Below are 19,050 nucleotides of genomic sequence, written 5' to 3' on the forward strand. Positions count from 1 at the left end.
TATAGATGTTCAGAATATTGGAGTGAGATGGATTGATTAGGAACACAATTAATGAGGTAGGAAGATGACGGGTTATGATAATAGTAATAACATCTTTAGTTTTAAATGTCATATTGACCTTTAGAGAAACAAATTTACGAGTTGCGCACATTTTCCCCTGTAGAGTCAGCGCAATACTTATACAAAATGCACCATATCAAAGTGATTTACACAAAAAATAACATAGTGTATAAAATATATATCTTTGTATATATATACATATATTTGTATATAAACTATTAGAAAGTTTAAAGACTCAAATATTCATCGATATGATCAAACAATTTCTTATTAAGAGTTCCAGAGGACTAGTACGGAAATTCATTCTGAACGTTTAAAGTATCATTGAACCTGTTTTTAGTGAAATAAACACTTGTGGATACTTTAAGAAAAGTTAGATTGAATTTCCGGAAATTTTAGACGAGTGCGATGGACTTGGTCCATCGTGGTTAAGTTGTGATTATCCGAGGAATGTGTATATACGGTAGCGCTGACCATCAGGAAAACAGATATCATCGAATTTACTTTGTACTGCTGATTCACTGGGACTCAATCAAATCTTTTAGATCTCGAATTGAGCAAATTACCCATGAACTAAAATGGATGAGCGACTCGAACGTTCATTGAATTATTGGATTCGTTAAGTTGGTACTTTGTTACAAGCAGTAATATCAGTAGTACTTCAATTAGAGCTTCAAAACTTCTTGTACAGCGGCAACAATGTTACGAGCGCTAATACCGAAAGCGTCAAGAAGAACATTTGGTGGTCCAGAACGAGGTACCTTGGGTACAGCCAGTTTCTTCAGAATAATATTTCTCTCGAGTGCTACAGCTGATGCCACGGCTTCTCCAAGACCACCCTCTGGGTAATGATCTTCAACGGACACAATTCTACCACCAACCTCCTTGGCATTTTTAATGATAGTAGCAGCATCTATAGGCTTAATGGTGAAAGGATCCAGAACGCGCACGTTGATTCCAGCCTTGGCTAATTCCTCCGCAGCTTTCACACCCTCGTGCAGAGTAATTCCGGCACCGATTACAAGAACTTGATCCTTCGGAGAAGATTTGACCACCTTAGCCTTGCCGATGCTCAGAGGTTCGTCGTTCGCGTAAAGGACCGGTGTGTTAGGACGTGATGTGCGGATGAAGCAGATTCCCTTGGTGTTGGCTGCCAACTCTATTGCACGTTCCGTCGACACGGCATCACTTGGGTAGAAGACAGTCGCACCAGGAATAGAACGGAACAGAGCAATATCTTCTAAACCCATTTGAGAGGGACCATCCTCACCAATGGAAACTCCACAATGAGAACCGACGAAATTGACATTCGACTGTGAGATGGCACCCATCCGAATCTGTTACCAGGACACAACAGTTATTAATTGTTGAGAAAAATTACACAAATATATATATAAAAGCATTCGTGGGGATGTCATACCTGATCGTAGGCACGCGTGAAGAATGTGGCAAAGGTCGAGACGAAAGCTACGGTACGATCTCTGCAAGCAGCTCCAGTTGCAACGCCGACAAGATTTTGCTCAGCGATGTAGCATTCGACGTATCTGCTTGGATCGACCGTTTTAATTTTCTCAGAGAACGTGGAGTTTTTCGTATCACCGTCAAGGGCGATAACGCGGTTATTATTGGCTGCAATCTGTAACAACGAGTAATTCCAGAATTTTCCTTCTACCCATAGAGGAAGGCAAATTCAATAAGTAACTAGTGTTTACCTTGGCAAGAGCAGTTCCATAGGCTAAGCGAGTGGCAACTTCTTCGCCGAGCTTGTAATTTGGTGGAGTGTTCAGTTTAATGTTGCTGATGTCCACAGCGGGAGCATCTTCCACGAGAGGTTTCTGAGGATGCAATCCCAAGGGACCAGGATTTACCAGAAGCGAAGTAAGATGCTGTGAAATAAAAAATATTTTGTCAATTACACGGACTAAAGCTGATGAATATTGAAATGTATAAACATGATTGTATATACCTGAATGACTTCATCAGCTTTTCCACCAAGAGGCTTGCCATGCCAATTCTCAAGGTCTTCGATATTAGGAAAATTCTTTCCTTTAAATGTTTTAGCCAAAAGTGCTGTGGGACGTTCTTTGGTGTTTTGTGCCTCGTGGAAAGCCTGCGGAATGGTGAATCATTTAATTCCTCTACACGCAGTAGCAAATTGTAGGCTTATATAATGTTAACGTACCTTAGCCAGCTCCTCAACATCATGACCGTCAACGACCAATGCATTGAATCCAAAAGCTTCGAGACGCTTACGGTAAGTCTCCATGTTATGCTGAAGAGCCGTCGGTTCGCTCTGACCAAGACGGTTAATGTCGATGATCACACAGAGATTATCCAGATTGTAATGAGAAGCAAAATGGAGTGCTTCCCAGATAGAACCTTCAGCAGACTCTCCATCCCCAACAAGACAGTAGACCCTGAAAACAATACGAGTCTATTGTACTAAATAACGTAGTAATATTTCAAGTATCAAAAGTAAAATCTATAATACCCCCAAGAAATTACATTTGAAAAATAAAGTAAGTAAATATTCCCACCTGTAGCTAGCCTTGTCATAGACCTTGCCCACGTAGGCCATACCAGCAGCAACAGAAAGACCCTGACCCAAGGATCCAGTTCCAACGTCGATAAAGTTTAATCTTGGGGTCGGATGACCCTCGAGGTCACTGTCGAATTTTCTCAAATTCAACAGCTCGCTCGTTGGGAAAAGTCCAGCTTCTGCCCATGCTGCCCACAAAAAATAAAGAAAAATCGTTAACCAACTAAATCAGGAATCCTTCAAACATATAATCTTCCAGATCAAATTACCAGCATAAAGAATGGGGGCTGCGTGACCCTTGCTCAAGATAAATCTGTCGCTGCTTGGATCCCTGGGAGCTGAAACCTTGTACTTCATAGTATGGAAGAAGAGGACTGACATAATTTCGGCCATGGATGCACATGATGTAGGATGTCTGTAACAGAATTACAAAAATCATTTATAGCTTTAAACGTAAATTTTTGTTTTTTAATCCTCTGTTCAAATTCCTATTATCTGAAAAACACGTTTAGGACGTCGACGTGGCTACTTATAAGCATCTTATCTGCTAGGAATTATATTTACTAGCAGGTGGCAAATCTAGTAAATACCGCCCATATATATATGCATACCAAGCTATATGCATACCTTGACCATTTCAGTCAACTCAACTTTGAGTACTCAATTTTGTATATATATCTGTAGATGACGTACAGGACAGTCAAGACCAAAGTCCTTAAAGTATAAGCGCAACATGTTAATTAGGATGTCACGTTACGCTAATTACTAAGTATCCATTAAAGAAGTATAAAAGTGATTAGATTAGAAGATAAATCATGATTTTAATATACAGGAAATATGTTCGAATATGGAATTTTTGGCTATTATTTGGAATATTATTTTGGCTATTTGGAATATTCGCTGTATAAAGGCATATACATGAGTTTTCTTCGATGATTCATATGATTCAATTACAATATTAAATTATAATTGATAAATCTCATAATAATCCATGATAGAGCTTCATGGAAGGTTATATAGAGGACATGATAATGGATTTAATAATGTAGTTCTGCATATATATGGGGACGATAATAATGTGATAAAAATTATGACCTTAGCTCAAATGTTTAATTAGTCTGAATTTACGAAGCAAAAAAAATTAATCGAATCGATGCGGTGCTTATGATTGGTCAGATAAAATACAGATAAAATACCAGATAACTCGTAAATGTTCATTCGGACTAGATTTGGCTTTCGGGCATTTTAAAAATGATTTTTTAATATACGTGTTTTCTGGGTACAACGGTACAATTATTTGATGACGCTCTACCGAGATTACTCAGACAAAATTGTATGAAAATAGAAGAGTCAAGAAAATGTTCATGAAAGCGTTAAAAATTTCGCACTTATATTTCGAGTGGTATAAAAAAAAAAGTCAACAAAAAATTACCAAAGTTGTACACAAGATTAATAAAATCCTTGGATTTTGACCGGTAAGAATAGGCCCGAGTTAGATGGAATAATCCGAATCATTAAGTGTCTAATATATAACTTTATCAACCTTGAATGACCTTGCTTCGATAAATCACATTAATTCAATGAAAAAGAAAGAGTCCACGTAGACTTTTTAAATGATTTCTATATAGATATATAACTGTGCACGTTTCTCCTCGCAAGGTAAGAATAACTTCGTTCCAAAGGAAAATAATAGATTAATTTAAATTCCAAGGAGGTACCCAACGTTCAATGACTATTAAAGTCAGGCACAGCTGTTTCCGTTACGACTTAATATTTACATGAAACGTATGAAATTCCGTGAAACAGAGTATGAAATAAAAATTATATTTTTAATTTTATTTTAATTATTCCCTACCCACTCTTACTGGCTTGTGTAGCCTGTATACTAAGTATACGAAGCTTATTGGCCTGATCCTTTAATTTCTGTAGATCAACTTCACGAACCATTTTGTTTAGGCGAACCGATCTTACTAAAATGAACAACGAACCGTTTCCTTGAAGCGTTCAATACGAACTGCTGCGAATTGCTCTGGAGTCGCTCTACTGCGCGGCGATCTTCTCTATTGACCCTACAGGACGTATCGAACCACTCGCAAATTCAAGACTCCGAATCACATTAACGAAACCCCCACTGATTTGATCATGTATATTTCTTCATTTATTACTCTATCTCCCTCTCTCTCTTTCTCTCACTGATCCACGCATTTTATTCTTATCTGTTTCTTCTAAGTTTCCAGATTATTCAGCAAATGCACACCACCAACTGAACTAATATCGACAATGTCGCGTGATTCTGTTTTATATTCTAAAAGAACATAAGAATTTGCCCCTTGGCCATTTTCAATCGGGCGTCACATATCAGCCGATTAAAAAGTTTCTTTCACTTAGTCTTGTATTAGGCGTAACTGTAAATTTCAATTGAATTTATTGTTCAAACTGTAAAAAGGAATATGAACTGTATAAGAAATATATGATATTAATTTTCGAAAGTATTAGCGGTTATTTTATAATTGATCAGAAATTAAAGCTCCAGGACAACACAGATTTTAGGTTATATATGATATCGTTATGTCTGATGTTATATAATATATATATAGTCTTCGGTCAAGTTATCACGTCTGCACGATGCTCTTTCGTGCTTATCTGTAGAAATGTTTAAAAAAAGGAAATGCTTTAATGGCGCTATGTTGAGGAACGTATGATTCGCACTGACGTTGCACGTGTTTCGTGAACGCTGTGGCGGGTAAATTTAAATGTATTCGAATTGGTAAGAAAAGAAATGTGATTTGCAAATTTTACCAAGTTTCATAGACGTCGTTCAAGTCTTGCGGTATAAATTTACGTTTCATTAACATAATATTTATACGACTAACGTAAGGATGGCGTAATTATTATGAAGATGTACGAACATGAGGCCTTGAACCCCAAGTCATTAAAGAAATACACGTTGCCAAGGGAATATGAACAAATATAATGTATCGAGGATATCATATTTTTCCCTGATAATAGTACCTTTTTAAATAGACCTCGTATATATTATAATTGTAGCAAGAAGGAAAATCATTTTGAATTTATCGGGTCTAAAGTCAGTTATTCACAGTTCTAAACTAAATTACAAGAAAAAATTATAGATACTATCTCTACAAGTTTTAATATGCTATTAAGTATTATCGTAAGCGTGATAACAAAATTTTCTAATCAATTTCACGTATCGTGCGCATACGTTGACTAGAGTAAAAATTACTAATAATACATGTACTAAAAAGTTAGTTATCACAAGAAATATCTATGAATTTCTGTATTACCAAAGTTTGTGATAACGAAAGGATTAGAATTCTTTTGGACACTCATAATCATCCCGGCACTGGTAATTCTAATGATTTTTATCGGTTCTTTTTGCATTCATACGTTGGTAACATTCTAGTGATAACGTATAGAAGCCGCGCAGCAGGGACGCCACTTTAAGCTAATCATGCCGGTTTACTTACCCAGATTTGCTAGCTTGGGTGGCTCGAATCGAATGGATTCTAAGCTTATTAGCGATATCCTTCAGCTCTTGAATAGCCTTAGATTCCGGTTTGTGGTAATTGACCATTTTTCTTTTAGAAGATGTAATGAGAGTAAGGAATGTGACACAGATGGCGGACACAGGCTCACTTAAAGGATATACAGATGCCGAAAGGACTGAAGAAGGAAGAAATTCGTGTACGGGAACGAGCAACGGAGCAACAAGTGGGAAACTAGATTGTGTAAAGCCGTTACTTCAGACAAATGATTAAGCAACATCATGACCCCCTCTACTTTCAGTCGCTCTAGCTTCCCTCTCTCAATTTCCAGGTCTCCCGGCCCTCCCGGCAAACGTTATTCATTTTCTCAGTCCGTGAATATAGCAACGAAACTCCTTACTTACGTACCGTTGGGCCTAAGTGTATCAGGCCCTATATTTATCCCTAGCTGCCTTTGTTCCCAGTCTACGCTTTCTTTGTTTCATTTTTAGTTTTATTAATTTACCAATCAAAGGCTGTGCTATACATATATATTTTTGAGAATATTCACAAAATATCGACGAATTTTTATTAGAATTTCTATTTTTTTAATGACACTGGTTGATTGCGCTCATAATTTTTTTTAAGTTACATAATTATGGCATGATTGGAATTTCAAATGAAAATAAAAAGGAGCACAAGGCTTGCAAGATGATTAAGGAAATAATTATATGTAACATAATCATTGGGTATGATTGTATAAGAGTAAAGCCCTAGAAAATTATCCTCTTACCATACATTGCCCTGAAAAGAAAGTATAACTCATTGTAGATTTTCGAGTTGTAATAATTTTTATTAGAAAAAAAAGATTTTATTCATGCCATTACATTGTTGTACATCTTTAATGTCTTATAAATATATTTACATCGTTAAATAAACTCGTTCCATCATGGGATGCATTTTACTTCTATTATTCGGACTCTTTACTCATTTATTAATCAATCAGCACGATACGTACCGTCAAAATAATTTTTAAAAAATAATTCAATCATTTACTATACACCGAGACAATCTCAATGATTCCCTTTAAACTTTATACACTGTCGATAATTGAACGTAATTTGTATTATGCTTTTATTAAAATGTCAAATTCGAAATCTGATGATAAATATTTTCGTTATTACGATTATCTAGGTTATTTCAATTGGTTACGTTTTGTGTAAGGAACTTGTATCACTTCAAAATTTCATTACGATCTTGTCAAATTCACAGAAACAAGTTTACGAGATTTGATGGAACGTGAGGCGACCAAAATACAAATATCGACTTGATAAAAAATAAGAAAATCCTAAACTTCGACGAATATTCTGTACAGTAAATCGATCGATTGATAAAATACCGGGATATTAATTCTATAAGAAGTTAAACACATTACGGAAACGAATTTGCATATTCTTTTTTTTTCAGAGTGTGTAACGTTATCGATTAACGTAAAGTCGGTCTACCAGATTCATTTTTTTTGCCTGACCCAAAGCAACGAAGTCTAAAGCAACCGACACGTGGCTCTGCATATCATTTTACATACAAAATATGCACGTACACGGTTTTGCAGTGAAATACATATAATTTTTCAATTATAGCACATATATCCATATCGTTATGGGAAACCACGTGTGAATTGCTGAAGAATATATTGTTTGTTAACTGTCGAAAAAAACACATTGAATTCGTAGACCTACTACAGTAACAATGAACTGTACCTAACGAGATACTAAATAATAAATTAATTATAATGAGACATTGAACGCTACTGATATATTTAGGTTCGAACTTCGATTAAATTATGTACAATAGTTGTTGGCCCTAGGTAGTAGGATCTAATAAAGATAAATTATATGAAAATTGCATTTAAACGGTAATTTCGGCGTCTGGAAGTTCTGAACAAATGAAAATGAAGAAAAAAAAAAGAAAATGAAAAAGACACACGGAACGAAGAAGTGTCTCAAACAATAAAATAATAGCAAATTTGGCAACAGACAACGCATTTCCTTTTCTGTCCTTTCTTATTCCATTTTATAGTAACCGCCGAAAAGACCATGAAGCTTTATTCTCAATCTTATTTAAAAGACATTAACTACTCCTCCTGTCGCTCAGTGTAAACTCAGTTGCTAACTGCAGTACAACGACACCATAAACGGCTGCGGTGTTTTGGTTCCGCTTATTACTTTGAAACTCTATCGGATCAGCACGTCAATTTACACTAATTATAATCGTATCACATAGCAAGTTTTACTTATTTACAGCAACACCACGTGTCTCGCCTGGATCATCAACGATCGGACCCTACGGTTTATCATGCATGCGTCAAAAGTAATGGAAGAGTGCGCGATATAGTGTATTCATAGAATCCCTTTTTTTTCTTCTTTTTCATTTCATTTTAAATAACCTCATTGAATTACTCGCATTGTCGCCCGACAGGGCATCGAACCGATAATCAATCTTTGCGTTATTTTCAATGACAATGCAAAAGCACGAAACTAGTCTTAAAACTTCTCTTGACGTCGACGAATAACATCTTGCTTCAATTTGGTCTCGATTATAATCAATAATGCCAACCTGATTAATACCGTGACAATATCATTATTAATACGACTTACGAATCAGTCTAAACCATCTCCTGAAACGAACCTCACGTTAAAGTACTCACTTGATCGCTCTTACTTTTGGGCTATCTCTTTTTCTTTTTTTAATAGTTCTCAGTTCGATTCGATACTCTGCTCCTATTAGGAAACACCTGGCCAACCCTTATTTTTTTCCTCTTCGCGTATAAGTAACGATGATAGTATCTTACGATCTATTTATAACGATAGTGCCTTTCCGAAAGAGAAAAAACAGGAATCGTTCCTTATCCTTTTTTACTTTTCTTCGAACATTTCATTCCTGACATTTTCCAGTCCTTTGTGAAATGCAATAGGATTAAGATGGACGTGAAATGGGGATGGCGAACGATCAATGGCTTCCTCCGATCGTGTAGATTCTTCTATCGTGCCAATAAGGAACATCGATTTTCTCCGTATAGTCATACAGGCTTTGACAATTGATCCATAGGATTATGAGAAGAATGATTTCTTCAGAAATCTAACAGTCGTCCAATAATCTGGAATGCGGACATCGGAATAAGTAAAGTTTACTACGAAGTATAACGTGACATATAAATAAATAAATAAATAAATTTTGGCCGCAGCGCGAATTCAGCGGAGAGCGAAACGAAAGTTTACGAATAAGTAGAAGAAATGAAAATGAATGCCACGCCAAAAAATGAATTTTGTAAATGATATTGATTGGAGTTAGCTTGCGAGTCATCAAAACAATTGAAATCTAATTGACAGCTACTTGGTGTGAATATGACTTTACGGATAAAAATGAATTTGGTAGATTCGATTGGTAATGTACATTCTGAGCTAATTAACAAATTTGAGCGTGAGTTTGTAAACGGACTTTTTTCTATAAACCAGGATAACTTAAAAGCTAAAATGATTTTCGAACGTACAGAAAGAATTAATTACGAACTAACGTTATGTAACATAATCGATCTATATATTGTGAAAGATCCCTAAGGAGAACTTACCTTGTATTTCATTTATAAGTTCCTCCTCTACAGGTTCCTCTTAACATATCGTACGAACCATAATGGTCAATGGTAATGGTAAGCCATGAAAAGTCACAAGACCGATGAATTTGGTAGTCGCTGTAGATTATGCGGCTGTGGTTCAACCTCCCTATGTAATTTTTTTTTTCAGTCTGAGTTCGCTAGCACCCATTACTCAGATCCAGTAGATTCATCTATTAGATAATAGATGCAGCTGATTGATCCAATGTCAAGAGGATTGAATCAATCGATCAATAAGTTACACTGGCTAGCCAAAGTGGAATCTACTGAATAGAAGTAAGGAAATATAACGGTCGCTTGTTCTGAACATTTCAAAAGTCCTTGTAACGATGCTTCAATGAAGAAACAAAGAGCGTTACCTTTTAAAATTACGCAGATACGACCGGCGAAGCAAATCGATCTGGCAACAATCTTAAACCCTTGTCAAATAGATATCTAGGTGAAGATCGAATTGAAGTCTAAAGCACCGTTATGGAAGCCAAGAGGGGGCAACACAAACGGGCAATAAAACGTCGCTCGAATATTAGTCGTAATCGAGAAAGGCATCCAGGGCGAAAAAAGCTTCGAAGTCATGCCACTAAGAATATTAAAAAGTTATCTCTCTCTATTGATATCTTAGTAAGTTAATATCACAAACGAGCACGCTACGAAGCTTTCGTATCCCCCAAGGCATTCTTGTCTCTCACGAGCACCCTCTCCGACATCCACGTCTTTGAATTGTCGCACGCCGTCACGCTATTTACAAGTTATCTTGTACGTATCGAGCTACCCTTTAAATATTTTTTGAACCGTTTAAGATCGGTTTAAAAGGGCGTTCGTTAAGCTTGAGTTATCTCAAGCAGACTTTGCGATTTTCCTCATGCCATGGAGATGGTCACATTGATCCCCAGGTTGCCATTGTCGGCGAAGAGCTGAGCGATCGTCGTGTCGAACACTAGACAATCCGAGTTCAGGATAGCTGATGAGACGCCTTCGTGTATGGAACGTGGCATCGCCTCCCACGTTAAACGTCTTCTGTGTCCGTTCAATTCCAATCTGGAGTAAGGTCGTTAGATAGAGAAGAGATATATGCAATGGATACAAGAGTCATTGTGGGATATTTTGTGGGATTGGTAATTTTCTAGTACTTTTTGTTATTGTTAAAATTGATGCTTCTCTATTTTTACCTGTATGCAAAGTTTTCCGCTTGTTTTCTGGAACCAATTAGTTGCACGATTGCGAAGAATTGTTGATGACCATCGTATTTCTCTTGTTTTTCAAGGACCAACATGAAATGATGACCAAAGCATGACTGCATCATTACCCAATCGACAGCGCCGGGCAGATTAATGTCAGTTGCCAAAAATACAATGTCTTCACCTATAACAGCATGAGAAAAGTAAAGTCTTTACTCCCAATAGAGAATTAACTTAATAATGAGACTCTGAATCTCTTCGCTGAGCATACCTTGAAGAGTGGTGATACTCTTGTGACTCATAACGAGGTGTGGCATTACTTGTTCGAGGGATCCTTGCCATTTACAAGATGCTCCAGGGCATGGACAGCTGTACGGACGGAATTCGCAGGCATCTTCGTGATCTGGTTTCTCGGTATGGACCAAAGACACTGTGCACCCACTGGTAGAATACTTACATGGGAACATTACATTACTCGCTACCTTTTCCATTGCCAGATTACGAATGTTACCTGTTTATTTTTATAATAAATTATATATTATTCGTGTAATATAATGTTTATAAGTATTTAGTGTTATTAAAGCTTTACCTAAGGGTCCACGGCAAGTTGGACAACAGGTGAGCTTTGGTCGGCAATTACTGCAGACGAGATGTCCACTTTGACACTGGAGGATAGGTGGGAGTACGTAATCAAAACAAACTGGACACTCAAAAAGACTGGCTAAGTCGGTCGAGGAACTTAATGCTGACACGGTTGATGCCGACGTGCTTGCAACGCTCCGCCCGCGCTTCCCTATACTCATGGTTAACTGGGACATGGTTTTAGCAAATGTATACACCAATGTCAAATGCGTCAGTAATATAAAAACAAACTTTGGTCTGGAAACCTAGTTGAAACTACGACAAGTCTAATTGAAATTGTACAAATCGAGGAGACATCCAGTTCACATCTGTAATAAAACAAAGATATTAACATAATTGCAGAGTGTAAATCAGTCATGTCAAGAAACACAAATTAAGCAAGTATACACATTGAAACTATATAGTATGTAAATATGCATTACCCTATAACAAAAATGAACCCTTAACATGATTGCATGATTAAGAAACCACGTATATAACTGAATATTGCAATTATAGAATAGATAGTTAAAGGGCTGTCATTAAAAAAGTAAATGAGCTCAATCAAATAAATTTTACTATAAAGATTCCACATAAGAAAATGTTATTGACGTTGAAAGATAGTACAGCATTCTTTTTCATTGACTGTATGATATATAAGTTACGGTAGAATGAATAGAGAAATTTCAATGTTATAGCAACAATAAGTTGAAATAGTTGTGCGCCGAGCCCTACTCAAAAATTGAGTGATTATTCGCGCACAACTCAGGAAATGGAAGTTCAAAAAGGGACAAAGCTGCTGATTTGAATAAGAGTAAACTGATAGCAAAGAATCTCATGCAATCATAAGGGTGAAGTAAAAATACGGAGGATAACTTCATAATAAATATTAATATGACTTACCCGAAGAAAAAGGAGGCGAGCAAACGTGAGAATTGTTACGTGATCGAAAAAGGGAAAACGAAGGTGGGTAGAAGGCACTCCAAAGAAACGACGAGGATGATCGAAAGGGTTGCCACTGTTGTTGCAGTGGCGACGACGACCGCGGCGGCGACGGCGACGACGACGACGACGACGACGACGGCGACGGCGACGATGATGACTTCATGCGATCCTGTTCCAGGGCTCGTGTGTAAAACACGTTATTCAACGACTTTAAGTTCATCGATAAATAAATAAACAAAGACTTTGGAACGGCTACATCGCGGTTCCTCGCGATCGCGATCGCACCGTGATGCCCGTTAATGATCTTCTTGATGACGATAGAGACATAGCGTTTTCCTTTTAGCCTATTCAGTTCCCATCTGCACTCGTCAACGCCAAGCAAAACAGTACGACGACGACAGTGCAGCCATCAGCCATGATGTAAGAATCCAGTGAACACCAGGCGCTCACATCATGTACGGAGATATCAGGGCTGTGTTCCAAAATTCAATTCGGTTACACTCTAACGTCGTTTTATCTTCGTTCAATGCTGTGATACCAAGAAAGACAGAAATATATATGATTCCATTGAAGAGAGGTTTTGGAACATAGGGATATTTCTCAACGCGAATAAAACTTTCCTACCATAAGCATCTGGTAGCCCGCTAAATTTGAAACACGAAAATAAAACTATTACTTCGAAAGTCACAAATAATGTCGCTTGCACAAATAACGGAACTAATAGATACTTTGAACTCGTAATGGTACTAGAGTGTAATATTAATTTGTATTTTTTGTATAAAGATTATCTGAAGACTTCAAATAGTACGGATCAGTATTCAGAATAAGATTGTTTATAATTGATAATATATTATTTTATATTCTCCTGTACGGTTCATTATCAAATCTCAAGCAATTGCGAACATTTCCAAGCATATAACATGAACTTTTAATCAGCAGTTATGACCTCATCGCTTTCGCAGCATTTTTCCAAGGAAAATGCCGTTTCGACATTATTCGCCAAGCTTTATATAGTACGTATAAAAAAAATGTCAATCACTGCAGAATTTTATACAAGCAGCTGTGTAACGCGCAGAGACTTTCACTATGAATTAGTAAAATGTGGTTATACGGTTTTAGCTATTATGAGAAATTGCCGTTACCCAACAGTATCGGAAACGATAGAAATAAATGTAAAAAGTAAATTAGATAATTACTTTTATAATTAACAAGAGAATACTCTTAATTGTATAAAATCACTGAACAATAACCGCAGTCCACGATACAAATTATTTCGAAAGCTTAACAATTGAGGTGAGAATTAAAACAGATAACGAAGAATCAAAGGCGACTTCAGATAATGGGCATTTTATTTTTTGTTATAATTAAAATATACACTGTGTCATGGGTGAAACAACCGAATAGTAATTAATAGTAACAAAATATTCGTATTATCTTCTTTAATTCCACACATCGTTTTTACTTCCTCTCATATTTGTCTCGCACGCAGCAAAAATTCGGTATACATAGTATACATGTTGAATTTCAAAAGCACGGTTAGCTTGGCTTAAAATCTCAAAAAGTAAGGAATCATACAATAATCGCACATTCGCCACGTCGTTAATCATTTCGTTACGTTTAAGCCAAACTGTTAATACTTTTGTAGTATCTGAAACAAATCTTGTAAGTTTTAAAGCTCGATCAGCCTTACAAACGATATAATTTCGTTATTTCCTAAATGTAGTTTACCACGATAATTTTCATATTTATAAAGACGGTCTACAAAGTATCGACATTTTTCAATCATTTTTTTCTCACTTCCCTTCACTTTGTTCGCCAAAATTTAGTCTGCAGTCAGAATTGCGATCGCAAGTTTCCCAAGTTATCAAAAATCTGCTACGGCTTGTATATACATAAATATCCATAGACATTTACATATATATTTTATCGTGTCAATTAATGCGCTACATCTGTTTACAGTCTTCTCACGATATGAGGAACAGTCTTCGCGTATTGAACGGGACTTGTTAATCAATACAAAATGCGATGGAAGCCTTACGACAGTCACGAAATAATATCCAACCGTCGCGACGCGTCGCTGCCCTAAAGAAAATGTGCGATATCTCATACATCTTCGTCTTGCACTTAAGGCGACGTTATTACGCTCGTTGCCGCGAGGTTCCAGTACGGCAACAATTCATTACTTTTGCGTGAAAAGTCCAGCTTTCTTCCGAAATAATTTACCACCACTCGCAAATTTCTTCGGTACCCAGGTACATTCATATTTTAATTATATTTTCGTATTTTCTTCTTTTTTGATATATAATTTTTTTTCTTTCCTTTCTAAGGGGTTAAACGTTATGGGCTTATACGCGCGCTTGTATAGACCCACGCACACACGCATGAAAAAGACATGTGTATACATACATATATACATACGCACGTTCATTTTTTTTTTACATACCACTAGGGTAAACGGAAACCGGTGTGTACATGCGCTTCCGCATTTGCATCAGGATCGTATCTCATATAATTCCTTACAAGTTACAAATTCTTAGTTTTAGATTAAACAATTACGTGAGAATAGATAATGCATTTTGGTTATGATTTTATAAGGAGAAAATATTGTTTCGTTCATTGTAGCGTGATAACTGCTCAGCCTCCAAGAAACATTATACGCTACGATTCCGTCTTTCGGTACTGATGATATTTAACCAACTTAAAATGCGTATCGGCTGAAAAACTTAAACGTTACATTATTATATATCCATTGATCGTCGAGTCGCGGAGAAACAGAGAGGCGATAATATAATAACGAATACTAATACAACTTAGAATCCTAAAGAAAATCATTAGAGTATTAAATAATTAGGGCGTACGAGTTAGTGATTATGAGCTATCGAAAGAAAGAAAAAAAAAAGAGAGAAACAAAAAGGGCCAAAATTGAATCGTTATGTTCATTGTTAATCGGCGCGCGCTTGTAAAATATGCCCGTGCCACTTTTCATTAGGATTTTTAATTGTCGCTACGCGATCAATCTCTTCCAGGCCACATGCATCTTAAACAGGCTGTACAAATTTCATGTTTCGAGTCTTTGCCATTGCGAGAAAACGCACTGGAACTTTGATTCTCGATAGCATCTCGCACAGTAGGAGGTACGACGCGCGACGTTACTCTTTTACGTAACTTCTTAATACAATCAGACTCACTTTGAACCCCTGATGAATTTATATTTCCGTCCAGAAACGTACGTGACGTTTAAGCGGATAGTGTTAACGTTTTTTTTTAAAGACGTACGTAGCACCGAATTTGAGGTCTCGTTAAAGACTGTTAAGTATATACACGTATATGTATATACTTGTGTTAAGAATTGTAAACACTTTGTTCAGCGACACTCCAAATTCGGCTCTGCATTAGCAACGTCGCCCGCTTTACCACCTGCTGCGCTCTTGATTTATCACCCGATCCGTAATACACATAGGATTTTCATGCATTGCGATTAGTAAGGTTGATGTCTTTGAAATTGACGAGGACCCTGACCATTTCCTCGAGGTTTACCCTGCTGCGCGTAACCCATATTTTCATAGCCTTCACAGCTCGTGTAGTCGTAGTTGGCGTATACGTCGTCATAGCCTCCCTGGTAACCATTACCATACTCAGGAATGTAGCCATACCCTCCACCATAGCCATAACCATAACCTGCTCCCCAGAATCCTTGGCGGTTTGGGTCAGGGTTTACTTTAACCCTTTTGACATCTACTTCTTTCCCATTTATCACTTGCTTCGGAGACTGAAGTAACTTGTAGACTACATCCCTCGAGTCGAATGTCACAAAGCAAAAGCCTTTGCGCTGGTTCTTCAATTTGTCAAATGGTGCTTGTAACTCTACTATTGTTCCATACTGACCAAAGTATGACTTGATATCTTCATCTGTAATTTCAGGCGTCAAGCCACCAACAAATATCTTTCCATGTTGAGGCTTCTTACTGACACGCTTAGGATCAACCTGAAAAATGGTTTAAATATATATTATATTTTTATTATTCCTCTGAAATTTTTTGAAGAACAGTTAATCATTCAGACTTTCATTGTTGTTTAATTTAAGTGGTATTTCAGGGATACTTTCAACAATCAAAGGATAAACTTATACCTTACTGTATATGAATATAAATACAATAATATTAAGCACAATGTCTGTACAAATGTCACATGGCCATAGAACAAGCCTTATAAATCTACAAATACTTGTATGATATTATAGCTGGTTGAGTAGTAAATGTACAAAATATTGCCAATTTAAACAAAAGAAATAAGAAATACCCTGCTACGTCCTTAGGCGTATTATCAAATATACTTTATATTATAAGTTAATGTACTCCAATCAAACAAATGCCTGCAATTTGACATTGCCTATGAAAAGCCTATTGTTTGACTAACAACATGTCCCATATTCAAAGGATCCAAAATGAACTTGTAAAGGGAAATTTGTATAATATTGAGAAGAACAATGTAAAAAGTTATAGTATTATCTCTGAAAACATTTTACACTTAAGGAGCGCTATGCCTTTTACTCCAAATTTAAACAATATAATATTCTCTAAAACAAATATACCTTCTAACAAAGAACAGAAATAGTACTTGAGCAATGGAAAAATGCTAATTAATAGAATAAGCTAAATACATATACCAACTTTTTTGGGAGCATTATAAGCTAGAGTAAATCTAAGTGTAAAATATGTAATAAAACCAGTATAATTAACTAACCTTCCGTTTGTTGATGTAGTGTTCGCCAGAAGCCAGCAGCTTGTCGATGGTTTTCGGATTGGCGAAGACCATGAAAGCAAAACCCCGCGGTACTCCCGTGTAGGGGTCAATTTTCACGGAGATGCTTTCAATTTCACCAAACTTTCCAAAATGCTCCCGTAGATCTTTGTCGGTAGTATTACGAGAGAGTCCACCGACAAAGAGTTTTCGTTCATCATCTTTGCCTGGGATTCCGGCGGTTGGTTGCTGTTGCTGCTGCTGCGGCTGTTGCTGCGACTGCGTTTGCTGGCTAGCACCTTCGGGCTGGGTCTGATTTTGATAATATTCAACGGTCGCCATCCTCGTTGTTTCTTATATACGGAAGCACGTTACGTATTTTTGAAGACTGCACGAAGTTAGAGACTCGCTTATTCGGCAAACTGCGTACCAGAAACTCACCTCGTAGCAGTTGGCACGCTCTACGGACGGTTCTTTCGGTGAACCGGCGCCGGCTTGCGCCTGAGAGAGACAGTAATGTGTTCCAATCCCCCTTTGCCGTTCTAGCACTCGTGATTGGCTAATTCCTCTGATGCCAATCCACATCGTCCAGTCTAATCATCAAATACAATGGAAACTCCCGGAAATTCCAAACACACTGTCAAAGCTTCCGTTAGTCGTGTCACGTCTATCTCTAGATGAATCTTCTTAATTTTTGGATTCGTAGAACACTTCTTATGCAGCTCCATTTCTAAAATTCATAAAGTTATTTTCCAATAATTTAATTAATCGTGCACATTCAAATTTATGACTTTAAGTATTAAGTAAAGCAGTTGTTTTCGTAGGAATTCTTCACGCAGGTATTTGGCAAAAATATTTCACCCAACGATGATGTCTTGCCATTCAGTTTCTTTTGTTTCTCAGTACTTTACTCCAAAATGAAATACGTACTTATATCGAAGTATGCGGTCTCCATGGCAGTGTCATTCGCTCTTTCCGCTGGAGAATTAATACAGGCCAATAGGAAACTCTAGTATATAATTGAATGGCCCGGAAACGTTAACCTTACTGCTACTCTGCAGGAACGCATGGAATATTTTTGGGCATTGAAAGAATTTTGAACATGTTGTACTTCTATTATCCTTGTCATCGTATTATCTATTGCTCCAATAATACTTGATCATCTCTGTGATACAATATAATCCATGCAATGCCACTCGATGCCAGATATTCTCATTACAAATAATGACTTCTCCTATTTCATATTCCCGCCAAGAAGTCATTTTGCAATCTTTACCGCATTTTCACATGGTAACAGAAGCGATGTGGTTCTTTTTTTAAACGCTACTTATTTCCAATCTCTGCTCCAAAGTTAAAACTCATTTCTGTAGAATGAAGAAACTGAACGCACCTGAAAAAGAAACATAGAAAACAGATATAAATTACACTTTTAACGACTAGAATACAATTTTTATTGAAAATATTTAAAAAAAAATCATAAAATAATCAATGTTACAAGATTGGAGTATTATTATATAATTATATCGTATAATATAGAGTAAAAGGTATTCGTATATCCATCTGCATTGTGCAGTTCTTTTTAATTAATTTATATTTAAAAATGCACTATCTGATTCAAATATACGTACATTTATTTAAAGAGTAATTCATCGTTATCGATCGACTCAAAGCGCCATCACGTGGTTTCTATAGGCGGTAAAATTGATTTATTGCATGTATTCAAACGTTCAAGATGTGAGAAACTCGACAGTAGATACCTGCGAGGTGGAGAAGAGCATATAAATAAAACACAGTCACTCGGGAGACTCGGCTTAT

At 36.7% G+C, this 19,050-nt stretch overlaps 3 protein-coding genes across 9 annotated transcripts; all 3 read right to left on the minus strand.

Moving 5' to 3' along the window:
* Positions 1–94: 94 nt before the first annotated feature.
* LOC107269826 (transketolase-like protein 2) lies at positions 95–6,362 on the minus strand. Of its 3 annotated transcripts, none has more exons than XM_015744095.2 (8): positions 6,088–6,362; positions 2,869–3,014; positions 2,598–2,787; positions 2,243–2,477; positions 2,027–2,170; positions 1,773–1,946; positions 1,481–1,696; positions 95–1,397 (listed from the first exon to the last, which is right to left on the minus strand). In XM_015744095.2, exons 1-8 carry the CDS (start codon positions 6,192–6,194, stop codon positions 726–728), a joined length of 1,884 nt encoding a protein of 627 aa, XP_015599581.1. In that variant the 5' UTR covers positions 6,195–6,362; the 3' UTR covers positions 95–725. The 3 variants fall into 3 exon arrangements, with proteins under 3 accessions (XP_015599581.1, XP_015599583.1, XP_015599582.1); XM_015744097.2 differs by lacking the exon at positions 6,088–6,362 and adding an exon at positions 4,588–5,089; XM_015744096.2 differs by lacking the exon at positions 6,088–6,362 and adding an exon at positions 4,455–5,087.
* A 554-nt stretch (positions 6,363–6,916) lies between these two features.
* Positions 6,917–13,012, minus strand: LOC107269939 (E3 ubiquitin-protein ligase SIAH1). 4 transcript variants are annotated; one of them, XR_001538188.2, is made up of 6 exons: positions 12,454–13,012; positions 11,519–11,879; positions 11,201–11,440; positions 10,921–11,113; positions 10,114–10,789; positions 6,917–10,017 (listed from the first exon to the last, which is right to left on the minus strand). XR_001538188.2 is itself a non-coding variant. In XM_015744397.2 (5 exons), the coding sequence occupies exons 2-5, from the start codon at positions 11,745–11,747 to the stop codon at positions 10,612–10,614; spliced, it is 840 nt and encodes a 279-aa protein (XP_015599883.1). In that variant the 5' UTR covers positions 11,748–11,879; positions 12,454–13,012; the 3' UTR covers positions 6,917–10,611. The 4 variants fall into 4 exon arrangements, 1 of the variants encoding a protein (XP_015599883.1); XR_001538187.2 differs by having other exon boundaries at positions 6,917–10,020; XR_001538186.2 differs by having other exon boundaries at positions 6,917–9,241; positions 9,713–10,789.
* An 814-nt stretch (positions 13,013–13,826) lies between these two features.
* LOC107269899 (RNA-binding protein squid) lies at positions 13,827–18,983 on the minus strand. 2 transcript variants are annotated; one of them, XM_015744312.2, is made up of 5 exons: positions 18,864–18,983; positions 18,166–18,625; positions 17,677–17,965; positions 17,239–17,588; positions 13,827–16,480 (listed from the first exon to the last, which is right to left on the minus strand). In XM_015744312.2, the coding sequence occupies exons 4-5, from the start codon at positions 17,575–17,577 to the stop codon at positions 15,974–15,976; spliced, it is 846 nt and encodes a 281-aa protein (XP_015599798.1). In that variant the 5' UTR covers positions 17,578–17,588; positions 17,677–17,965; positions 18,166–18,625; positions 18,864–18,983; the 3' UTR covers positions 13,827–15,973. The 2 variants fall into 2 exon arrangements, with proteins under 2 accessions (XP_015599798.1, XP_015599797.1); XM_015744311.2 differs by having other exon boundaries at positions 17,239–17,965; positions 18,864–18,980.
* Positions 18,984–19,050: the final 67 nt, after the last annotated feature.

Source organism: Cephus cinctus, unplaced genomic scaffold (assembly GCF_000341935.2).
Source record: "Cephus cinctus unplaced genomic scaffold, Ccin1 Ccin1_scaffold0690, whole genome shotgun sequence".
NCBI classification, from domain to species: Eukaryota; Metazoa; Arthropoda; class Insecta; order Hymenoptera; family Cephidae; genus Cephus; species Cephus cinctus.

Coding starts and splice junctions, on each gene's coding strand:
- LOC107269939 (XM_015744397.2), bottom strand. CDS start 11,747: ATGTCCCAGTTAACCATGAGTATAGGGAAGCGCGGGCGGAGCGTTGCA. Junction 11,441..11,518: donor AACTTGCCGTGGACCCTTAG/GTAAAGCTTTAA, acceptor AAAAATAAACAG/GTAACATTCGTAATCTGGCA. Junction 10,790..10,920: donor GCGGAAAACTTTGCATACAG/GTAAAAATAGAG, acceptor ACCTTACTCCAG/ATTGGAATTGAACGGACACA.
- LOC107269899 (XM_015744312.2), bottom strand. CDS start 17,577: ATGGCGACCGTTGAATATTATCAAAATCAGACCCAGCCCGAAGGTGCT. Junction 16,481..17,238: donor ACTACATCAACAAACGGAAG/GTTAGTTAATTA, acceptor ACCATTTTTCAG/GTTGATCCTAAGCGTGTCAG.
- LOC107269826 (XM_015744095.2), bottom strand. CDS start 6,194: ATGGTCAATTACCACAAACCGGAATCTAAGGCTATTCAAGAGCTGAAG. Junction 2,171..2,242: donor ATGTTGAGGAGCTGGCTAAG/GTACGTTAACAT, acceptor ACCATTCCGCAG/GCTTTCCACGAGGCACAAAA. Junction 1,947..2,026: donor AAGCTGATGAAGTCATTCAG/GTATATACAATC, acceptor TTTATTTCACAG/CATCTTACTTCGCTTCTGGT.